The sequence below is a fragment of the Schistocerca nitens genome, chromosome 2, assembly GCF_023898315.1.
Source record: "Schistocerca nitens isolate TAMUIC-IGC-003100 chromosome 2, iqSchNite1.1, whole genome shotgun sequence".
In the NCBI taxonomy this organism is placed as follows: Eukaryota; Metazoa; Arthropoda; class Insecta; order Orthoptera; family Acrididae; genus Schistocerca; species Schistocerca nitens.
In genome coordinates, this window is record NC_064615.1 from 198187340 (window position 1) to 198208845 (window position 21506).

General features: G+C 36.9%; 1 protein-coding gene across 3 annotated transcripts in view; it reads left to right on the top strand.

The window, feature by feature from the left end:
* Positions 1–21506, top strand: part of LOC126234321 (sialin-like) — a 283631-nt gene that overhangs the window by 254939 nt on the left and 7186 nt on the right. For 2 of the 3 annotated variants that reach the window (XM_049943006.1, XM_049943008.1), the window contains one exon: positions 1979–2220. In XM_049943006.1, the coding sequence (XP_049798963.1) occupies positions 1979–2220 (242 nt within the window). The remainder of the gene's footprint in view (positions 1–1978; positions 2221–21506) is intronic. The other variant, XM_049943007.1, reaches the window with a different exon arrangement.

Here is a 21506-nt window from a genome sequence, read left to right on the forward strand (position 1 = left end):
CTGACCCAGTCACAATGTGAGTTGTTGTCTTCTGGCGCTGCAGGTCGTACTGTTGTGTGCATTCACTCCCCGAACTCCAACCAGACTGTGAACTATCATTCATCTTGCACTGCCATGTATAGCTGAGTTCAGCATCCATTATGCCCTTGGATGTGTGATGGGCATTGTGAATCAAAGTCAGCTCTAAATGTGGTGAAAGACCATCAGTGGTTCACAGTCTGGTTGGAGACCAGACAGCAAGTACACATAACAGCACAACTCTTAGCACCTGAAGACGTCGACTGGATTGGTTGTCAAAATATTTAAAATAGAAACAATAACTTGACTGAACACTTGGAAGCACACCAGTTACAACACCACATAATATGTGATTTATATGATGTAACTTACCAAACGAAAGCGTTGGTATGTTGCTAGACACACAAACAAACACAAAATACAAGCTTTCGCAACCCACGGTTGCTTCATCCGGAAAGAGGGAAGGAGAGGGAAAGACGAAAGGATGTGGGTTTTAAGGGAGAGGGTAAGGAGTCATTCCAATCCCGGGACCGGAAAGACTTACCTTAGGGGGAAAAAAAGGACAGGTATACACTCGCACACACACTCACATATCCATCCGCACACACACAGACACAAGCAGACAAATGTCTGCTCGTGTCTGTGTATGTGCGGATGGATATATGACTCATTACCCTCTCCCTTAAAACCCACATCCTTTCGTCTTTTCCTCTCCTTCCCTTTTTCTTGATGAAGCAACCGTGGGTTGCGAAAGCTTGAATTTTGTGTGTGTGTTTGTGTTTGTTTGTGTGTGTGTTTGTGTTTGCTTGTGTGTCTGTCAACATGCCAATGCTTTCGTTTGGTAAGTTATATCATCTTTGTTTTTAGATATATTTTTCCCACGTGGAATGTTTCCCTCTATTTGTCACTAATGAGACTTAAAATTTCTTCACTTTAGTCATCAAACCGATCTTACTGCTTCCCTTTTTACAACACCAAAGCTGACTCTGTCATGATATATAACAATTTATTTATTTATTTCTTAATTTCTTTATCAGTCTGTAGACAGTAAATACTGTGTGTATGTTGTCCAAAAGTACATGTAAATTATATGTGAATCCATAAGAAGTAAAATTGCACATACAAAAAGGTATAACATAAAATGATAAACACAAAAGAATACAAAGTGATCCAAAAAGTAATACAAATTTATATACATTTCCTCTTATGTTATTAAAAATTCGTAGTGTGTTAATGGGAAACCCTTCTATACACAACAGTGATTCGTTAAAAGTTTTACATCAGCTGTCAGTTAGATGTGTAAATATAATGACATTGTTGAGGGCGAAAGACAGTATTTTCAGTTTTGGCTTAATGTAAACATAATAGGAAAATATTATTGAACATAAAAATAATGGCAAAATATTATTAGGCAACATAGTCACTGACAGCGTCAAAAGACTGTCCCAGTAGAAATTTTTAAATTATATTTTAAACTTATTTTCATATTCTAACTTTCTGACATACCTAGGTTGGAAGTCTGTTGTAAAGTTTAACACCAATATGCCTCACAAACATTTGTGTGTTAGTTCTTTTTGTTCACTGTGTATGGAGTGCTGTGCTATTTCAGATGTTTAGTTATGAAAATCAGCATTGTGAACATTCTGTTACTACATTGTTAATGAGTACTGGAATGGTAGCTAATCACTCAGAAATCATATTCTGAAACTACAGTGATGGATATGTGTTGAAATTTGAAAATGTCAAATGTCCTTCTATGTACATTTTTAGAATGTTTTAATCAAATAGTATCTGTAACTATGACATCATTATTGTTGAAGGGCATCTTGTAAGGAATGCAGATATGGAGATGTAATGGCTGTACTTATGCTAGTGGCAAAGAAAAAAATGTTTCTTTCTGTGTAACTTTTGAATGCAGTATCCATTTAAAACACTAATGAAATTGCTAATGATATAACAGCAGGATTGGGTAGTGCAGCAGCACTTCTGGGAGTTACTCTGGCGGAATGCGATGAAACAGCTGTTGTGGTGTTGATGGTGGTCACCACAGTGGCTAGCAGTGCACTGTATGGTGGCAGCTGCCTCAACCACATGGACCTCGCCAGGAACTTCTCTGGCACCATTGCTGGCTTGCTGCATACTATCATCACTGTTACTGGCATTCTGGCACCTGTCACTGTTGGTGCTCTCACCCAAGGCAATGTATGTTCCACTAAAAGTACCTTAGCACTGTGTTTAAGTATAAATCTAGTTCACTGACAAACTTTTGTGGAAATATTTATTTATTTTTGTCATGTTTCATCTTCTTACTCTTTCCACGTATTTCTTGTTTTGCCACTTGTTATTTTAATTGAACCTTTGGTTGACTGCAGCTGGCTATAAAACATATTCTCTTACTTTTATGTGTGGATGAGTTATATACAATTCCAGATTACTGTGATGGTCCACCTGTATGGATTTTAACTTTCTCCTAAAAACCTCATTTCTACATTTTCTGCTACATCACCCTTTAACATTACAGTGTGCAAAAGAGGTGATAACAAACAAGCTCAGAAATTTTTTGTTACTTTTTACATTAATATTTTTGATAAATTATTTTTTTTATTTTTGTACTAATGTGAGAATGTGTAAGTAACCATTTAAAACTGGTAGAACATCTGCAATAAGTTCATTGAAAACTGTTACCAAAATACAAGACTGCTGCTGATCAACATGTGCTTGATATTGGTCCAGTAAATACAAAATATAAAAAGTAAGCATCCATGTCTTTGTACACAGATGGAAAATGCCATTTATCAGCTATATGCAGGCTGCAAGACACCTTGAATAAAAAACATTATTGAATATCTTCCAAGAATATTTTAGCAGGTATTTATAATTGTATGAGTAATGAAATGTTGTTTATGACTATGATATATGTGCATACTGCAGGCAATAATAACCAGTGGTAATTTTTTAAAATTTGTTGTTGAACAAGAACTGAGCATCAAAATTGGGAAAGTACCATCTTTTTGAAAGTAACAATCATCATGTTTTTCATGACAAGATGTTTCATTCTCTCCTCTGTAAGGAAAGAGTGGACTGATGAGAGAGCTTACACTTGATGTACTGTTTGGACTCTACATATTTGTAAATGGGGAGAAAGAGCAATTTTCAGTTTATTGTCTATTTTATTTCCTGATTTTGATTTTGTGGGGGTTTGGTGCAACCTGCCATTCAACAAGAGAGAGAGAAAAAAACCTTGGACTATGTTGTTGGCTGTTATTCCATGCACTACTTCGATATGGGCTAATCTTCTGGGGACATTCAGCCACCAGCATAAAGATCTTTAGGATTCAGAAAAGAGCAAGCAGGACTATCTGCAAACTAAGAAAACTGGAAACATCTAGACCACATTTTATCCAGATGAAAATAATGAGCCTACCGAGCCTTTACATACCGTATTTACTCGAATCTAAGCCGCACTCGAATCTAAGCCGCACCTGAAAAATGAGACTCGAAATCAAGGGAAAAAAAAATTTCCCAAATCTAAGCCGCACCTGAAATTTGAGACTAGAAATTCAAGGGGAGAGAAAAGTGTTAGTCCGCATCTCCAAATCGAAACAAAGTTGGTCCATTGTAATATGAGAGACAATTTAGGTCGAATGAATGACGATACACCTACAGTCGTTTGGTTCTAGTTGTAAGCTTAGCAGTTAAGCTTTACCAGGTAGCCATTGCTATGCGTCAGGCGTCCGTCCGTATTTATACGGGTACCCTTCCTTTTTCACGTGCTTCGTCTGGTTTGAATTGATTGCTTATTTTCCTTTGATCTGATAAGCGCAGTTTTTTTTGTTATAGGTGTTTACGTCACTCTATGCTGAAAATGCATTACTGTACTGTGTCATGCACTGTTTGTAGCACTCTGATAGTGCGTGTTTACGGCCTGTCGCCGCTCGCGGCATGGCTTGCTTTTGTGCGCACTACCGCCGCTTACAATTAAAAAAAAAGAGAGAGGAATTGTCTCACTAGCGAAACAATGGCACAAGACTGCTATTTGTTGTTACTTACACTGCTGCTTTCTTTGATAATGATCAACAAGAACCAAATAATAGACTGAGTATGATACATGATGTTCTGAACGAGAGTTTAGCGAAAATTTTTCTCCGTTTGAAAATCTTTGCAGGCGCCTCTTTAGTACATTACATTCTGCACAGAAATTAGAGTCATCTTAGATTTAAAAATCGAGTCAATTGCCGTGCTTCAATTCTGACTGTATCACTGTTAAGCATAAGAATAATACGAATATAAACATGACATGATATGTATATTCTTCCGCGTTTGCTGTTGTCTCACTCTAGTTTTGTGGTTTATTAGGCAGATAGGATGTAAATGAGATAGCAGTAAACACGAAACAATACATGGCAAAATGTTTATATTCGTATTATTCTTATGGTGAAGAGAATACTGCATGTGTTTCACAATTTATAAAAGTTCCTATTAGCAACCATCTCTTCTCACAGATAGGAAAAAAATCCAGAATGTAGAGTTGGCCATATTGACAAAGATCCCAAACAGTCTAGCCAGTCGGGTTTTCGTAATAACATTGAAGTGCGCCGGCCGAAGTGGCCGCGCGGTTCTGGCGCTGCAGTCTGGAGCCGCGAGACCGCTACGGTCGCAGGTTCGAATCCTGCCTCGGGCATGGATGTGTGTGATGTCCTTAGGTTAGTTAGGTTTAAGTAGTTCTAAGTTCTAGGGGACTAATGACCTCAGCAGTTGAGTCCCATAGTGCTCAGAGCCAGCCAGCCATTGAAGTGCTGCTGCATTCGAAGATGAACAATACGGAATTTGTATTTACTTCGTTGGATAATGTATGAAAATGCAGTGGTCGAAACTCGGGGCGTAGAAAAAAAGCTCGCCTTCCACCTTTTTTTTTAATTTATTTACTGACGCAGAGGTTTTAGTGCCAGTATTTATCTTTGTGCCTACAAAGCATGCCTGTGTAGCGCTACATATATTCGACGGCAGAAATAAGTTATGGCGGCACCCACCAACATTTTTCAGAACTTCTGCTTGCTTTGCACTCGATTCTAAGCTGCAAGCGGTTTTTTGGATTACAAAAACCGGAAAAAAAGTGCGGCTTAGATTCGAGTAAATACGGTATATGAGTGTATCCTGTTTGCAAATGAGTATCTTTTAAACCCAACTGGACCTCTTCAACAAAATAAGCATATACACAGTCACAACACAAGAAACACAAATAATACCCACATGTCACAGTGTAGAACAGCACTGTGCCAAAAAAGTGTATCACAGATAACAGTTCTGCTATATAACATCTTACCCAGTGATTTAAAATTGCAGCAACATAAAATTTTTTAAACATAATCTTAAGTCATTTCTATTGGAAAAATGTTTTTACTCTGTAAAAGAATTTTTAAATTACAAAAATTAGCCTTGTAAACAATGATTATGTAATAATGGTTAAATTCAAATTGCTATATTTGTCACTTGTAATTTATGATTGTTATCTGTAATTAATTTTGTCATGCTCTCTCTCTCTCTCTCTCTCTCTCTCTCTCTCTCTGTGTGTGTGTGTGTGTGTGTGTGTGTGTGTGTTTGTGTGTCTGTGTGTGTGTTTCTGCTCCTTTTGCAATTTTGACTTGTCCTGTATTCAATGTACTGTTTAAGTATGTAATGAATCAAATGGACTAATAAATAAACGAATGAATGAATGAATGAATATTAAGAGATGTTCGATGTTACTGGCTAGTCCTGTTTGCCATCCTGTTTCATTGTAGTTTTAACCTGTTTTCATTTTGTGGCAGGTAACTGTACTGAAATTTTGGAAACTTTTGTTTTTATCTTTAAGTTGGTCCATTGTCATTGTATTAGTACCAGTACTATGTGTTCAGTCCTGTTTTACTAGAAAGTTCAATGAATCGGTATTGTAAAGGTTTTATATTAGCTATTTTATACATGGCATTGTTTGGCAGTACTAAGTGTAGCAGAGGATATATTGGGAAGAAAGAAGATAACGAAGAAGAGGAAATGGTTCAATGAGATATGCCAGAAGGCTACAGAAAAAAGAAGGGAGATGAGAGAGAAATGGCTAGCTGACAGGGAGAATGAGCAGAAAAGGGAACATTTTATCAACATCAGAAGGGAGACAAAGCAAATCCTAAGAGCAGAGAAGAGAATATATGTAACCAGCTTGCTAGAACAAATTGAGGCAGAGAGCCAAAACAAGAACTCAAGGCAATTATTCCAATACATAAAAAATCGGAAACATGGATTTCAGAGCCCAACTTTTTTCATTAGGGATAAGAACGGCAACCTGATAAATGACAAGGAAAGAATTGTAGAAAGATGGAAAGAATACTTCTCAGAGCTGTTGAATCGCCCAGACCAAGATGGGATATTACCTGAAAACACTACGGAGGAGAGGAAAGATGATGAAGAATAGGAAGTTAGTGAAGAAGAGGTGAAAATCGCAATCAAGGGACTGAGAAACAACAAAGCCCCAGGGGAGGACAGAATAACATCAGAATTAATCAAGGAGGGAGGTGAGAGCTTATACTTAGAGATATATAAACTGATCCAGTTGACATGGAAGAAGGAGAAACTGCCAGAAGAATGGAAATTGGCTATAATATGCCTAATATACAAGAAGGGAAGCAAAGTGGAATGCAGTAACTACAGAGGAATCAGCTTGTTGAATGTAATGTATAAGGTGCTGTCCATCATTATCCTCAGAAAATTACAACCATTCATAGAGAACAACATACAGGAGTACCAAGCTGGCTTTCGACCAAACCGATCGACAATAGATCACATTTTTACACAAGACAATTGTTTGAAAAACATTGGGAATATGATAAAGATATCTACAGCCTGTTCGTCGATTTTCAATGTGTATATGACAGCATCCACAGGAATAGCCTATACAATGCAATGCGGGACTTCAGAATCCCCGAGAAGCTTGTATGGAAGGGTCAAAGGCAGCAGTACGTTTCCGAGGAGCCACATCAGAATTATTCGAGATTGAGACGGGCCTCAGACAAGGGGATGCTCTCTCATGTGTTCTGTTCAATGTCATCTTAGAGAAAGTAATAAAACAGTGTAGATAACAGGAGTGGGCTGGAGTAGAGATGGACGGTAACTTCAGTTGTCCCACATATGCAGATGACATAGTACTATTAAGTGAATCAAAGCACGAGTTGAAAGAAATGTACCAGAAAATGGACAATAATGCACAGAAGGTAGGGCTCAAAGTGAATCGAGACAAAACAAAGTTCATGCAATTAGGAAGAAGGCAAGAGCAGATAGAATTTCTTGAGATAGATGGCGAGAGGTTCAAGACAGTAGACAAGTTCAAATACTTGGAATCGTGGTTTACCATGGACAACAACATAAAAATGGACATCAAGGAAAGAATAGCAGTGGGAATGAAATGCATGCATTCCCTCAGAGAGACGCTTGGTTCTAAATCGATCTCAGTGAACACTAAGATGAAAATCTACAACACAGTGATAGGCCCAGCAGTAATGTATGGTTCAGAAACATGGAGCATGACTAAGCGAGAAAGGGAAAAACTATTAATATTTGAAAGAAGAGTAATGAGGAAGATATAGAATTGAGGAGGAGGAAAAACGAGGAAATCTACCTTCTGATGCAATAATCAACTATCCTACAGAAGATAAAGAGCAAAAGAATACAATGGGTGGGTCATGTAGCCCATATGCCAGATGGAAGACAGGCGAAGATGGCACTGGTGTGAAAACCAAACACCAGATGCCCCCTTGGAAGACCAAGACAGCGCTGGATGGACGACCTGGCAAAGGACCTAGCAGCCCTGGGAATTGAAGACCCCTGGAAGAACCGGGCACAAAACAGGAAGGAATGGAGGTAGTTTGTGGAGGCAGCGTGTGGTCTGCAGGGCCTGTGATTGCTGAATATCTATATATCTATTGTTTGGCAAATATACACTATATCTTGTAGTTATTATTATGATTTTTCTTTCAGTGCAGGATAGTCTTTATGTTTGGATTGGGTGAGCCATCCAGGTGGCCCTGGAGTGTTTGAGATTTGGTCTAATGAAGGTCTGGTATGTTTGATTTAACTGCTGTTAATGTGTTCTTCAGTCAGTTTTGCAAGTCTGAGTCATCATCTTGCTTCTACTATGACACTGTTTATGTGAGTTATCCATGTCAGTTAAAGATATTTAGCTTTTGTTTTTGGTGTTATTTGTTGTTGTCATAACTTTAACTTTAGGTCTTCTGGTGTATAATCTTTACTTTTTGTTCAGTTTTCATGCCTGAAGATAACAAGTTGGCTTGTTTGGACATTAGACTGAGCAATTTTTCTGCTGGTGTATTTGGATTTCAGTTGTTTTATATGTTCTGTTCATGGCACTTATATAATATCCTGATTTACAGTCTTCTTAAGAGGGAGTGGAGGTGGGGGGGGGGGGGGGTGATTAACTGCTAAAGGCAAGAAAGATGACAGAAACTCAAGTTTTGGCTTACTAGTGTGGCAAATGTCGCTAAATCTAAATGTTCTGAGTGCAATTATTTGTTTCATGTTTCATGTAGGCCTGCCTCTCTCTCTCTCTCTCTCTCTCTCTCTCTCTCTCTCTCTCTCTCTCTCTCTCTCGCAAGTGGAACTATAAAGATCACAAACTATCTCTTAAAAATTTTCAATTCTGGAAACTGAATGTGTTGTTCAGTTGCCATTCCTATCATATACCCCAGTATGCACAACAAAGTTCCTGGCAAGAAGGGGGTGGTGCAACTTGATTCTCCTGACTTCTTCGTATTCCATTGATTCGAACTCACTTTTAAAGGAAAGAGATTTGATGATATTCCTGACATCCAATGAAAAATGACGCTGTTTTTGAACCTCATCCCAAAGAAGGCTTTGTGCCAAGTTTCCAGGACATGTATCACAGAGCTCAGTGGTGCATAGTTATGGGAGGTGACTATTTTGAGGGACAGTTAGGTAACATAGTTTGTAGTTTATCTACATTAATGTTACAGGACTATTCACCGAACTTTATTGTCAGAGGTTGTGTAACTATTGCTCTTGTAGAGACTGTAGCTGGTTGTATTTTTAATGTCTTTCTTCTGTTAGTATGTATTCATATGTTTGGCATTGTAAACCTCTGTGTTTATTCATTTTTTTGTCTGCTTGTGTCAGTGTGTGAAGTTGTTTAGTGTTAGAGGCCCATGACATAAGTTCATTGACGTTACTCATCACACTAACCAAGAGAGTGTGTCCAAGGTATCCAAAATAAAGCAATTACTGTTGCCCCCAGCATACATTCATTCATTCATTCATCATGTTCGAAAGATTCCATCAATACAGACACTTCAGGGCTGTGGAATAAAATAAGCAACAAATTTAGCAAAAAACCATCTGCTTCTTTGTTAAATTAAACAGCTGCTGTTTATGTTTATTTGAGATATTTGTACTTTTCAAAGAAAATAGTTACATACGTCTGTAACATACAGCCTATTTGCAGTACTTTACTGCTTTGTAGCTGCTGTTTATCTTTTGTCGGCAGCCGTATATTTATTTGATAAGTTCCCATTTTTCAATGAAAACAGTTATCTACATCTGTAAAAACACTCGCCTGTTTGCAACACACTACTACTTGCCATGCAACAATGACCACTGCTACTTGCCATGTATTTAATAGGAATATTCAATCCTTGAATCTGGATAGTCAGACAATTTGTAGGACTGACTGTTGAGGGAAGTTTTTAATTTTCTGTAGAATTGGTTGAGAGTCCCAATTTCTTGTTGTATGGTAGATGAGAGCTTGTTAAATACCTCTCCACCAGAGTACATAACTCCACTCTGAACTGTAGATAAGGAGATTCCAATGTAAAACATTTTCTGTGGATTGTATTGTGATTCAGCTGAAGCTGATGCTTCTTATCAGCAACAAAATCTTTGATAGTCTAGTGAGAAAATGCAGTCAGTCTACAAAGGAGTCTGCTTATAAAACACAAAACATTCATAGAGCACATAATATAACATTGCTCAAGTGTGTGCATCTCATACCAAATAGGACTAACAGGGGATACTGAATGTACACAAAGAAGGGCGTAGCGAATGGTCACAGCATTGTTTGATCCAGAAGAGAGTAACTAAAATGTTGGAAAAATAGTGCTGGTAGATCTATCCCCTGAGAAAAAGTTGGAAAAACAGTGCTGGCAGATGCTTGAAGGTAGACCCCATTTATCCGCTCGCGCGCGCACACACACACACACACACACACACACACACACACATACACGGAAGAGAACACACCCAACCATTACTTAGAGCCATAGTACTTGTTGAAGTTCACAGAGGCATACCATACAGTGACACGAACATGAAAGTAACAGTGCACATGAGATAATTTGTAGTGTGGTCCCCAGAATATATAACACTGCCCAGTAAATTATATTTATGAAACATTACCATTTTCAAAGTTCTTGTTTACAGCTGAGCCCAAGATGTGACATAAATGATACAGATAAGGCAGAGTTTATAAATGTGCAGTATCAAAACACAAATTTTCACAGAAATGGTATAATCATATTAGACAGGCATCGACTTTAATGCAAACCAATATCATGATGTGACACTTACATTATCAGCATGCTGCAAACTTTTACAGCAAGGGCCAATTGCACCAACACCAATTAAAAGTTAACCGCGGTCAAGTCAGCTTTTAACCCTGATTAACTCGATATTCGGCTGACCAAACTCGATCAAAGTTAATCGAGGGATTTGATCACGATTAAAGTTAACTGAGCTCGAAGGGTCGATTATCTTGAATTGATCGTGATTAACTTATTGTAAACACGTAACATGGCAGTGCATTTTGATGTTTTAGATGGCATAGAAGACAAAGAAATGCTATATTTTCAACAAATAAATCATCACAACTGTGTTGGTGTACTTGTGGAAAGGGGAAATCCTTTCGAAGATTATGGTGACTGGAAATTTGAAGAGAGGTTTCGTCTTTCAAAAGAAACAATGAGGTGGTTATTGGATCAAATCCATGATAGGTTAGAATTTCCAATTTACCGAAATAATCCGGTCTCACCCATGAATGGACTTCTGATGACATTAAGGGCGTACGCAACTGGAGCATTTAATATAGTAATTGGTGACAATGCTAATGTACATTCTACAACAGCACAAAGAATTATAAGTGAAGTGTCAGGAATCATGGCAACAATGTCTCATCAATACATGAAGTTTCCTTCTTGAGCGGAAGTATGCTCTGTGAGGGATGGTTTCAACATACTGGCTGGATTTCCTGGAGTCATTGGTACAGTGGATTGCACTCACATAAGGATTCAGTCACCTGGGGCACAGAATGCAGAACTTTTCTGCAATAGGAAATCATATTTCTCCTTTAATTGTCTAACAATCAGTGACCACAATTTAATAATACGGGACATTGTGGCTTGGTGGTCTGCTCTGTGCACGATAGTACAATATTTCGTAATTGCGCTTGAAGGGCACAGTTTGAAAATGGTGAAATACCAGTCGGTCACTTACTAGAAGATAGTGGCTATGCATGCAGACCTTACTTATTGACACTACTTTCAAATCCACTGAGTGCGGCAGAGCACCGATATAATAGGTCTCACATTACAACAAGGAACACTGTGGAGAGACAATATGGTTTGTGGAAAAGGAGAGTCCCCATTTTATCTATGGGAATGAGGTGTAATCCACAAGACAATGGCAATTATAGTAAGTATGGCTGTCTTGCATAATATTGCAAGGAGCACAAGCAAGAAGAGCCACCAGAAGATATGGAAATTATGCGGCTGCTGAGGCTATTATGTAGCAAGGGGGACCCCGATGTCGATGATAATGAGCCAATGCCTCCCGGTCAACAAACATATCGTGATGACACATTACCAGGACGAGCAGTTCGTCGCCCTATAATTGATGAACATTTTCACTGAGGTAAACTGTTACTTAATACATGTAAAATATGTAATTATTTTTATTTGAAATTATTACAGTGCACAAATACCATAACGTTTTTTAAACATTTTCATTACATTCGGTAGAATTCTTCCGCTTCCACTATTTTAATTTTTCTTTTAGTGCCAATCTTTTGAGATTTTTTTATTCTCATTTCTTTCATATGTTCTCTCTTCATCATTTCCAGCTGCTGTGGAGTACTTCCACCCTCTTCTGCATCACACTGTCCAGTGCAGAGGAGGAAGATGGTTTAGGCCTCAGTGGCATCCTTCTCCGATTACGTGTTTCTTGTGTTCCTGCACTTGAAGGTTGGAGAAGGGTTGTTAAACATTCTCCATAGCAACCTGTGCTGGGATAAGGCTTTCGCCAGCTTTAGCAGCAATTACAGTTTCATTACTGTTTGTGGTACTGCAGGCATCGCCAACCACTGCATCATTAATTACATCTACATTTAGAATCATTACACTGTACTGTGCATTCAAATCAAAGGTATTTTCCAGTGGCTTCAATGATGAGCCAAGTATTTTCAGTAGTTTTGCCTCATGTGGACTCTTTTTAGGTACTGGTACTGCCTTCCCTCCTCCTGTTTTATAGACTTGAACCTTCTCTTCAGCCAAATCCTTCTGCGACCTCCTCTTCAAATTCTCGTAACATGTTTTAAGCCTTTCAGGCCTTCTTTTTGTTACGCCTGAAATGGATATATTTTGTAGTAGCTGATATCATTTTTGTTGTGTGTATCTTGAATTGTTATTCAATATTTATCTAAGCACCATGAAAAATAGTTTTTTTAATTTACATTTGTAACAGATATTTATTGATTTATGATTCAAATAAAATTTAATTTTACCTGGAGTTGAATTAAATTGTGTTGCTATATTTTCCCATGCATCCAGTTTTTCCCTAACTGTGCAACTATCCTTTTTTCTGTAATATACTTGAATTGGAGGCAATCAACTCCAAAAGTATGTCTACTTTGAATTTCGGCGTCCTTTCCTTGTTCTCCATAGTGCAGTAACAACGCTCACATTATGACAACAATATGAAAAGTGCACATAAGTACCACAGACCAAGGCAGTTACAACCCCCTTGCCACAGGCAGTCAGCAAATATCATTATCTTTGCATGTATATGGGCGCTTTCCTTTGTAACGCGTGGAGTTAACTGCGGTGAAACTCTCGATTAGCTAACCGCGTTTTGGTACTCGGCATTTAACGTTGGCGCAGCATAGAGACAACTTAAATGCGATTAAGTTTTAACTGTGATCACGGGACCCTCGGTTATCTTGCTTTTTAATCGGCATTGGTGCAGTTGACCCTAAGTGTTATAATTACATGTGTTCACCAAAGTGACCTGGCATAGAGATTAACCACTTGATCTCTGTTTGCAGACTATTAGTGCATAGGTGTTTAGCATTTACTTCGTGAACTCAAACTTCCACTTTAACCAACACAGAAATGTTACCCAAGTACTTTCTATTCTGAAACTACTTAATCCAAATGAAGTGGTCCAATAAAAATTAAGTTGGTTGCTTGACCATTTTTAAATATTTTAATTTTTTTATATGTGATTACACTATAATTGAGAAGTTCAAAACAGTTTTTTAAAAAAATTTTACCTTTCACCTTTACTGAATTGTGGCCATTTTCGTCTGTAAGCACGTGGCAATGTTTCAGTTTAGGGACATTAGCAAAAATATGAATATCTCTGCACTGTGTTAAGATACAACATTTCAGTCCACATGGTTGTTATTAGAAAAGTGTCCTCTACAACATCATCTATTACACAAAATACCCTGAATTCAAAAATAACCAGTCACAATGACCTCCAAAGTTTTTATCCAAATTTTCAAATATCCACTTTTTAGGCCCAAAAATAACAAACAAGTAGTAATTTATGAGAGTCTATTTTTTTCCTATAGTTAGATATCATACACTCATAGCCTCATATAGAGCAAAAACACTTACAAATTTTTCCTTAATTTTTTATGAATTTTTGAAATTTGAACATTTTCATTTTTTGTAAAGTTTGGGGTTAGTTATCTCAGGTGGGACTGTATATAAAAATAAGATTTTTGCACAGTTTGTACACCTATATGATAGCAACATACTGTTAAAATTTCACCATTGATATCTGACTGTGAATAGAGGTATGAATTTTTGAAAATGAGGAGATAGTTCACATTACTCTACAACTGATCTTACGGCTGTTGCCTATCCATGTGTGATTGGCGGGATATAATAAATTATTATTGAAGTAAGGTACTGAATTATATACAAAAAGTGGAAACATCACTGAAATTAACATTTATATTATTTTGACAGTAAATATTTTCAATTAACATCCTTTGAGATGCGACTGTTCCTAAACCTGGTGGTGAATGTTAAGAACCTTATTTCTTCAGACAGCTTCTGTGATATAGAATAAGATATCCCATTTGCTGTGGTAAGTTCAAGCACTGAGAGTTTCCTTAAAACATTTTTCATTGGTATCCAAACTTTGACACTAGTAGATTTCTTGAATGATGTTCTTGGTCCAGCAGGGTGGTAAAAGTGCACAAAAACATCATTGTTTTCAACTTATTCTTTCAACCTCTGCAAGCCACCACTGTCCATCATACACACATCACTATGTCATTCAGCGTTCAAGACAGCGATGTAATTTTACTGACACAATGATCCTCATAAATTTCGTTTTCTGATGTTACATAGCATCGAACTAAGTTGTTCCTTTTATTGCTATACAGTTTTCAAATCTGGTTTGAAGTGTTGTTTTCATATGCAGAACCACTTCTTCTTTCTTGATCAGAAAATAGGTAATGTCAGTTTACTTACTTCATGTTTTGTTGTACCTCCTATTCCATCACATGCATTTTTACCATGGCAAGATCCAAATAAGTACCATTCAGCCTCCAACCCAAAATCTACTTTGTGGCTGCACAGATTTGAAAAATTCTTTTTGTTCTCATACAGAATACCACTTCCATCTGAAAAGTATATCAGCTTCTCAACCGTGGGAAAATTTTCTTTTATGTAATTTATTGCATACTTTTGAAACACATGTACAGTCAAAGTGTTGTGCTCTAAGTAGTCACTTAGAATGCAAATTAAAGAACTGCAAATTTCATATTCCTCATTTTTAAAGTAAAGGATAAATGGATGCACTGTTGCCTGGTCATTGACCCAGTGGTATCCTTGTATTGCATCCTGAATCACAAATGTAAAATTTTCTGCAAAATCAGCTAGCACTATACATTCAGTTTTGTCCTTCAAAAACTTACTTTGGAATTTTAGAAACATAGTGGTGACTTTTGAGTTTTTGTAAGTTATCAATTAAAGATTCCATGTGCTCTTCCTGAGATTTAACTACTGTTATCATTTCTGCCCTGTCAATTGTGACCCACTGTTTGAAGGTAATACTGTCTGGCATTTCTTCATCATAATCGTGAAACAATTCAATAACGATTTCCTTACCAGGGCATTTATTACAAAAACTCATCATGCAGTCATAACTGTTAGTGTCATAGACCATTAAATCTAGTAACTCTTTGTAGTTAAGATCACTGAGTTTTGCACCCGCAATCATCAGTTTGACATTTGGATGATATGAACAAACACATACAGAATGTGCCCCTGAGGATCCAGCCAAAATACACCACTTAGGGCGGAGGTCACAAAATTTTGACCTTTCAATTTTGCATTCAGGATGAGAACTTTTGAAAGCTACATAAAGTTCATTTAAATTTGACAGCACTAGTCGTTTCTGCTTTTGTTACTTTAACTCCATTTATAACAACTCTTTCACTATTCGCAACCTGGGCACATTCTACTGTTTTCATCATCTTCAAAAAACTGCTGGATCTTTTTGTTTCTTCACTTATACCTACTAATTTCTTCTTTCCTAAAACTGGAAGAATGCCTTGCTCTTTCACTAATTTTCGGGTTAGTTTAACCTAACAATGAAAAACATTGAATTCATGAACAATTTTTTCTCTTGACTATGAGTCAGGGAGCAAACCTAAAATTTTTAACTTTTTCCTCTTTAGATGTCACTCAACATTTAATTTTTTTAATTTCTCTATTAAGCTCAAATATTCAGTGTCAGATGATGCTGGTGGTAGGTTTTCTTCTTCTTTAGAAATAATGTTGGTATCTGTATTATCAAAGCATGATTCCAAGTCTTTTCTAATTTTGTCTGAAATTTATTGTACCTTATTTTCAATAGCTGCTTTTCTTTTTCTGCTACTTAATTTTACTATTTTCAAAGCAGGAGATATGTTAACTTAGAACAAGCAAAATCCAATATGCTGACAGCTTCCTCATCAGGAATATAAACTTCATTAACAAGTTTACATGCTTCTGGATTCACAACAAATATTTTTGAGTAACAATTTGGGCAGAGAGAATTTCCAGGAATCAAATTACGTTTCACTTGGAAAGCTGTTTCACTCTTGCATAACAAGGACAAATATTCAAGTTTTATTTCCCTCAAACCTATAGTAAAAAGCTTTTAATGAAATTCAAGCGGATCACAGCACTCTCTTCCAAAGATGTGGTTGTACTTCAGAATATATTTCTTCTCATGATACTCACACACTGATGTTACAGAAGAACTTACTTGAAAATTAAACAAAGTTTGTCTAACTTCATCAAAGTCATTGACATTTTTCAAGTTTTTTGAAACTGAACTGTAAACTGTTTTGTGACACACTTCACTTGCTACGTGTCCAACAGAGCACTGTTCTTCCATGTTATTGCAGTCCAGTTAATCTCTCAAAATTAATTACAAATTACACACAGAACAAAGCACATAACACATTCTACACTCTCGATGAAGTATTTACATCCACTAACAGAGGTTTCAGAACAGACTGACTACAAGAATGCCACACCCAGCAATAATGTACTTCTACAATGCCACACCCAGCAATAATGTACTTCTTTATTGACAGTAAACCTAAACATAAATGGGCATTTTTATTACTACAGAACAAAAGCGAAAGCTCCTATTGTTTAATATTGCATTATTAAAAATAAATAAACTAAATGAATATTGGGTGATAGTGTTAACTAAATATATGTCACAATTAAATTTTATTACAGTGAAACATAAACCATTTAAATAGGCAACAGCCATAAGATCAATTGTAGAGTAATGTGAATTATTTCCTCATTTTCAAAAATTTATATCTTTGTTCACAATCAGATATCAATGTTGAAATTTCTACAGTACATTGCTATCATATAAGTGTACAAACTGTGCAAAATTAATATTTTATATTCAGTCCCACCTGAGATAACTAACCCCAAACTTAAAAAAAAAAAATGAAAATTTTCAAATTTGAAAAATTCATAAAAGATTAAGGAAACATTAGTAAGTGTTCTTGCTCTATATGAGGCTAGTAGTGTATGATATCTAACTATAGGAAAAAATAGACTCTCATAAATCACTCCTTGTTTGTAACTTTCGGGCTAAAAAGTGGATTTTTGAAAATTTGGATACCATACTTTGGGGGTCATTTTGACTGTTTATTTTTGAATTTAGGGTATTTTGTGTAATAGACAGTGTTGCAGAGGACACTTTTCTAAAAACAATCATGTCAATTGCAATGTTGGAACTCAACCCAGTGCAGAGAGATTCAAATTTTTGCTAATGTCTCCAGACTGGAAAATCGTCGGGTGCCTACAAATAATAATGGCCGCCATCCAGTAAAGGTGCAAGATAAATTATTTTAAAAACTGTTTTGAACTTCTCAATTCTAGGGCAATCACATATAAAAAAAATTAAAATATTTCAAAATGGCCAAGAAACTATCACTGGATCACTTCATATGTATTGACTCAATTGTGAACTGCATGGCAGAGGGTACTTCCCATTGTATCACTTATTAAGGCCTATTCCTGGGCCATGAGTGAATCGGCGCAATGGTTTGCAGCCTGGAATTGCATTCGGGAGGACAACAGTTCAAATCCGCATCCGGCTAGCCAGATTTAGGTTTTCAGTGACGTACCTAAATCACTCCAGGCAAATGCTGGGATGATTCCTTTGAAAGGTCATGGCGCATTTCCTTCCCCATTGCTGAAACAATCTGAGTTTGTGCTCCATCTCTAATAACCATTGACATATGTAGTACAGGAAGAACAATTACTTAATTGCCTCTGCAGTACTATAACTAGTGTAGTGTTTTCTATACAATCCCTACAGAACAAGTATGTAGGGGTTGTAGTATATTCCTAGATTTCTCACTGAAAGATGGTTCTTCAAACTTTGTATGTTGACTTTCATTGGTTATTTTGCATTTTCCAATTGATTCCAGTTCAGTTTTTCCAGTATCGCTATGAAATCATCCTGTGGATCAAACAAACCATTCATGTTGCAATTTTTTGTATATGTTCAATACCCTTGCTAATCTTGTGTGGTATAGGCCCACAGACTTGAGCAATATTCTAAGATGAGTCATGTGAATGTTCTGTAAGCAATCCTCTTGTGGACCAATTGAATCTTCCGAAGTTTGTCGCCTGTCTTTTTTATGACTGAGTCTATGTGACTATTCCATTCCATATCTGCACATATTTCCATATTAGTATCTGAAAATCAGTTGAATATATAATTGCCAGTAATTAAAAATCAAAGTTACCAGAAATTTTTATTTATGACCTTTAAGGCTCTATAGGAATGTTACTGGCAGGGAATCCAAACTGGACATCAACTCCAGGTTCACAAGGCAAGTACTGTCTGACATAAAACTGACATTTGAGTCCTGTTAATACACTATTCAGTTGCATGATACATTTAAAACATTGCTAATTCTGGCTTGTTCACACTTAGGAGTATTGGTTTTAATGACAAAATTTCACTAATGTGGCACAGTATTCAGAAGGCTGTCCAGCGCAGTAATATCTAAGCCATGGTTCTGAAGTTTGATTTTATATTATGAAAAGGATAGATAGCTATGCAGTATGTAGTGGAGATATTGAGTTGCAGGCCGGCACAACAAAAAGACAAGTCTTTTGTTGTGCTAGTCAGCAACTCAGTTTAGACCAATTTAAAATAAGCTAATTCGTAGAGACATATATTTATAGACTTCTAGTTAGAGACAATCATTAGATTTACTACTGCTATGCAATGCTTTTTTTTTTTTTTTTACAAATAATGTATTAAATAATGTAATGCCACACTGTTCACTCATATCTCACTATCGGTCACTGCACACTGTACATACATTGTTTCATAACAATTCACTCACTACACACACACACACACACACACACACACACACATTGATGATCTGTGGGCCATTTTCTGTACCACAACTTCCCATTTGCTATCCTGAAAAACTGAGTCAGCATCCCTCCATAATGAGTGAGATGTTGAGCTCAGAAAGAAGAAGAGGTGTTAGTATTGTGCTGTGCATAGCTTGGGGGTAAGTATTCCTAGAAAGGAAAAAAGAAGGGAAAAAAAACATAAAGTTAAGGTGTTATGTGGAATGTTGGATGCTTTATAATCATTATTATTATTATTTATTTGTACAACATTTTGTTTATCAAACCCCTACTTTGTTTTATGTAAGTAATACTTCAATGTATAGGCTGTTTATAAATAAATATTGGGGTTTTAACGCTTTATAATATTTATTATATTAAACTTACAGTTATAAATGATATGTCAAATGAAAGAGCAACTCAAACAGTTGTGTTTGGCACCAGTGCAAATGCGCAGCGCAAACACCGAATTTGTAGTTACTGTGCAATGTGCATTCCGGCTGAAGTTCGGTTGTGATCCTCCAAGTGATAATAACATTTGTAGACGGTATCATCAATTTGAAGATACCAACTGCCTTTGTAAAGGGAAGAGCACAGGACGACCAAGAGTTAGTGAAGAGACTGTTGAGCGAGTGAGAGAGTCGTTCAGTCGTACCCCAAAGAAATCAGTCCAGAAGGCTAGTCATGAATTACAAGTTCCTGTGTTGACTGTTTGGAAAGTTTTAAGAAAACACATACAACTACGTCCGTACCGTTTACAGTTATTACAGGCTCTAAAGCCAGCAGACCATGGATTACGTGCCAACTTTGCAAACGAAATGTTGTTTCATGATGATGAAGATTTTCTGGATAATGTTGTCTTCAGTGATGAATCGACCTGTCACCTTAGTGGACATGTTAACACTCACAATGTGTGCATCTGGGGCTCAGAAAATCCTCAAGAGGTGGTACAAATGCAACGAGATTCCCCTAAAGTGACTGTTTTTTGTGCCGTATCCTGGCGGATAGTTTATGGGCCTTTCTTTTTTGGTGAACCTACTGTAACTGACACTTCTTACCTTGATACACTAGAGCAATGGCTCTTCCCTCAGTTGGAAGAAGATGAGCCACAGAACTTCATTTTCCAGCAAGATGATGCACCACCTCACTGGCATAGCGAAGTACGCGATTGGTTGAACTTCCCTGTAACCAAGTGCTGGCTAGGCCACAAGGGGCCCAATGACAGGGCTTGCTTTGCATGGCCTCCACGTTCACTCGACCTAACGCCATGCGATTTTTTCCTTTGGGACTTCATCAAGAATCGTGTGTACATGCCTCTGCTACCAGCAGACTTCCATGAATTAAGAAACCGGATTGAAGCAGCTGTTGCTACAATCACTGAAGACACACTATCAGCATTTGAGAAGATATCAGCTATAGACTTGATGTGTGCCGTGTGACAAATCGTGCTCACATTGAACATTTATAAGGTTCTTGGTGAAACTGTTTGAGTTGCTCTTTCATTTGACATATCATTTATAACTGTAAGTTTAATATAATAAATATCATAAGGCATTAAAACCCCAATATTCATTTATAAACACCCTGTATAAAATGTATTGGATAGTAGGTACTTTTTAGCTGCCTTTTTAAATAACTGTATTTTTGCAATTTCTTTAATCTCTTTTGGTAATTTATCATACTGTTTTATTCCTTGGTAGAAAATGCAGTTTTGAGTTTTATGTTTATATTTTCTTGGTAAAAGTTAGTTGAGTCTATCTTTTGTTGCATGGTAATGGGCAGAGCTGTTTGTGCAGTAATTACCAATGTTATTTTTGATGTGTACAACTGACTGGTAAATGTATTCACATGGAACAGTTAAAATCGCCAGTGTTTTGAACAGATCTTTAGAATGAGCTCGACTAGTAATTTTGGTTATTATTCTTATGGTTCTTTTCTGGAGTTTGGAAATGGTGTTGAGTAGCAATCTGTCATTTCCATGATATTGTTATTATTCCACCCTGGATTTTCCATTGTTTAAAGGTTGTAATTTGTGTATATAGTTACTGTACAGGGCTATTACAAATGATTGAAGCGATTTCATAAATTCACTGTAGCTCCATTCATTGACATATGGTCACTACACACTACAGATACATAGAAAAACTCATAAAGTTTTGTTCGGCTGAAGCCGCACTTCAGGTTTCTGCCGCCAGAGCGCTCGAGAGCGCAGTGAGACAAAATGGCGAGAGGAGCCGAGAAAGCGTA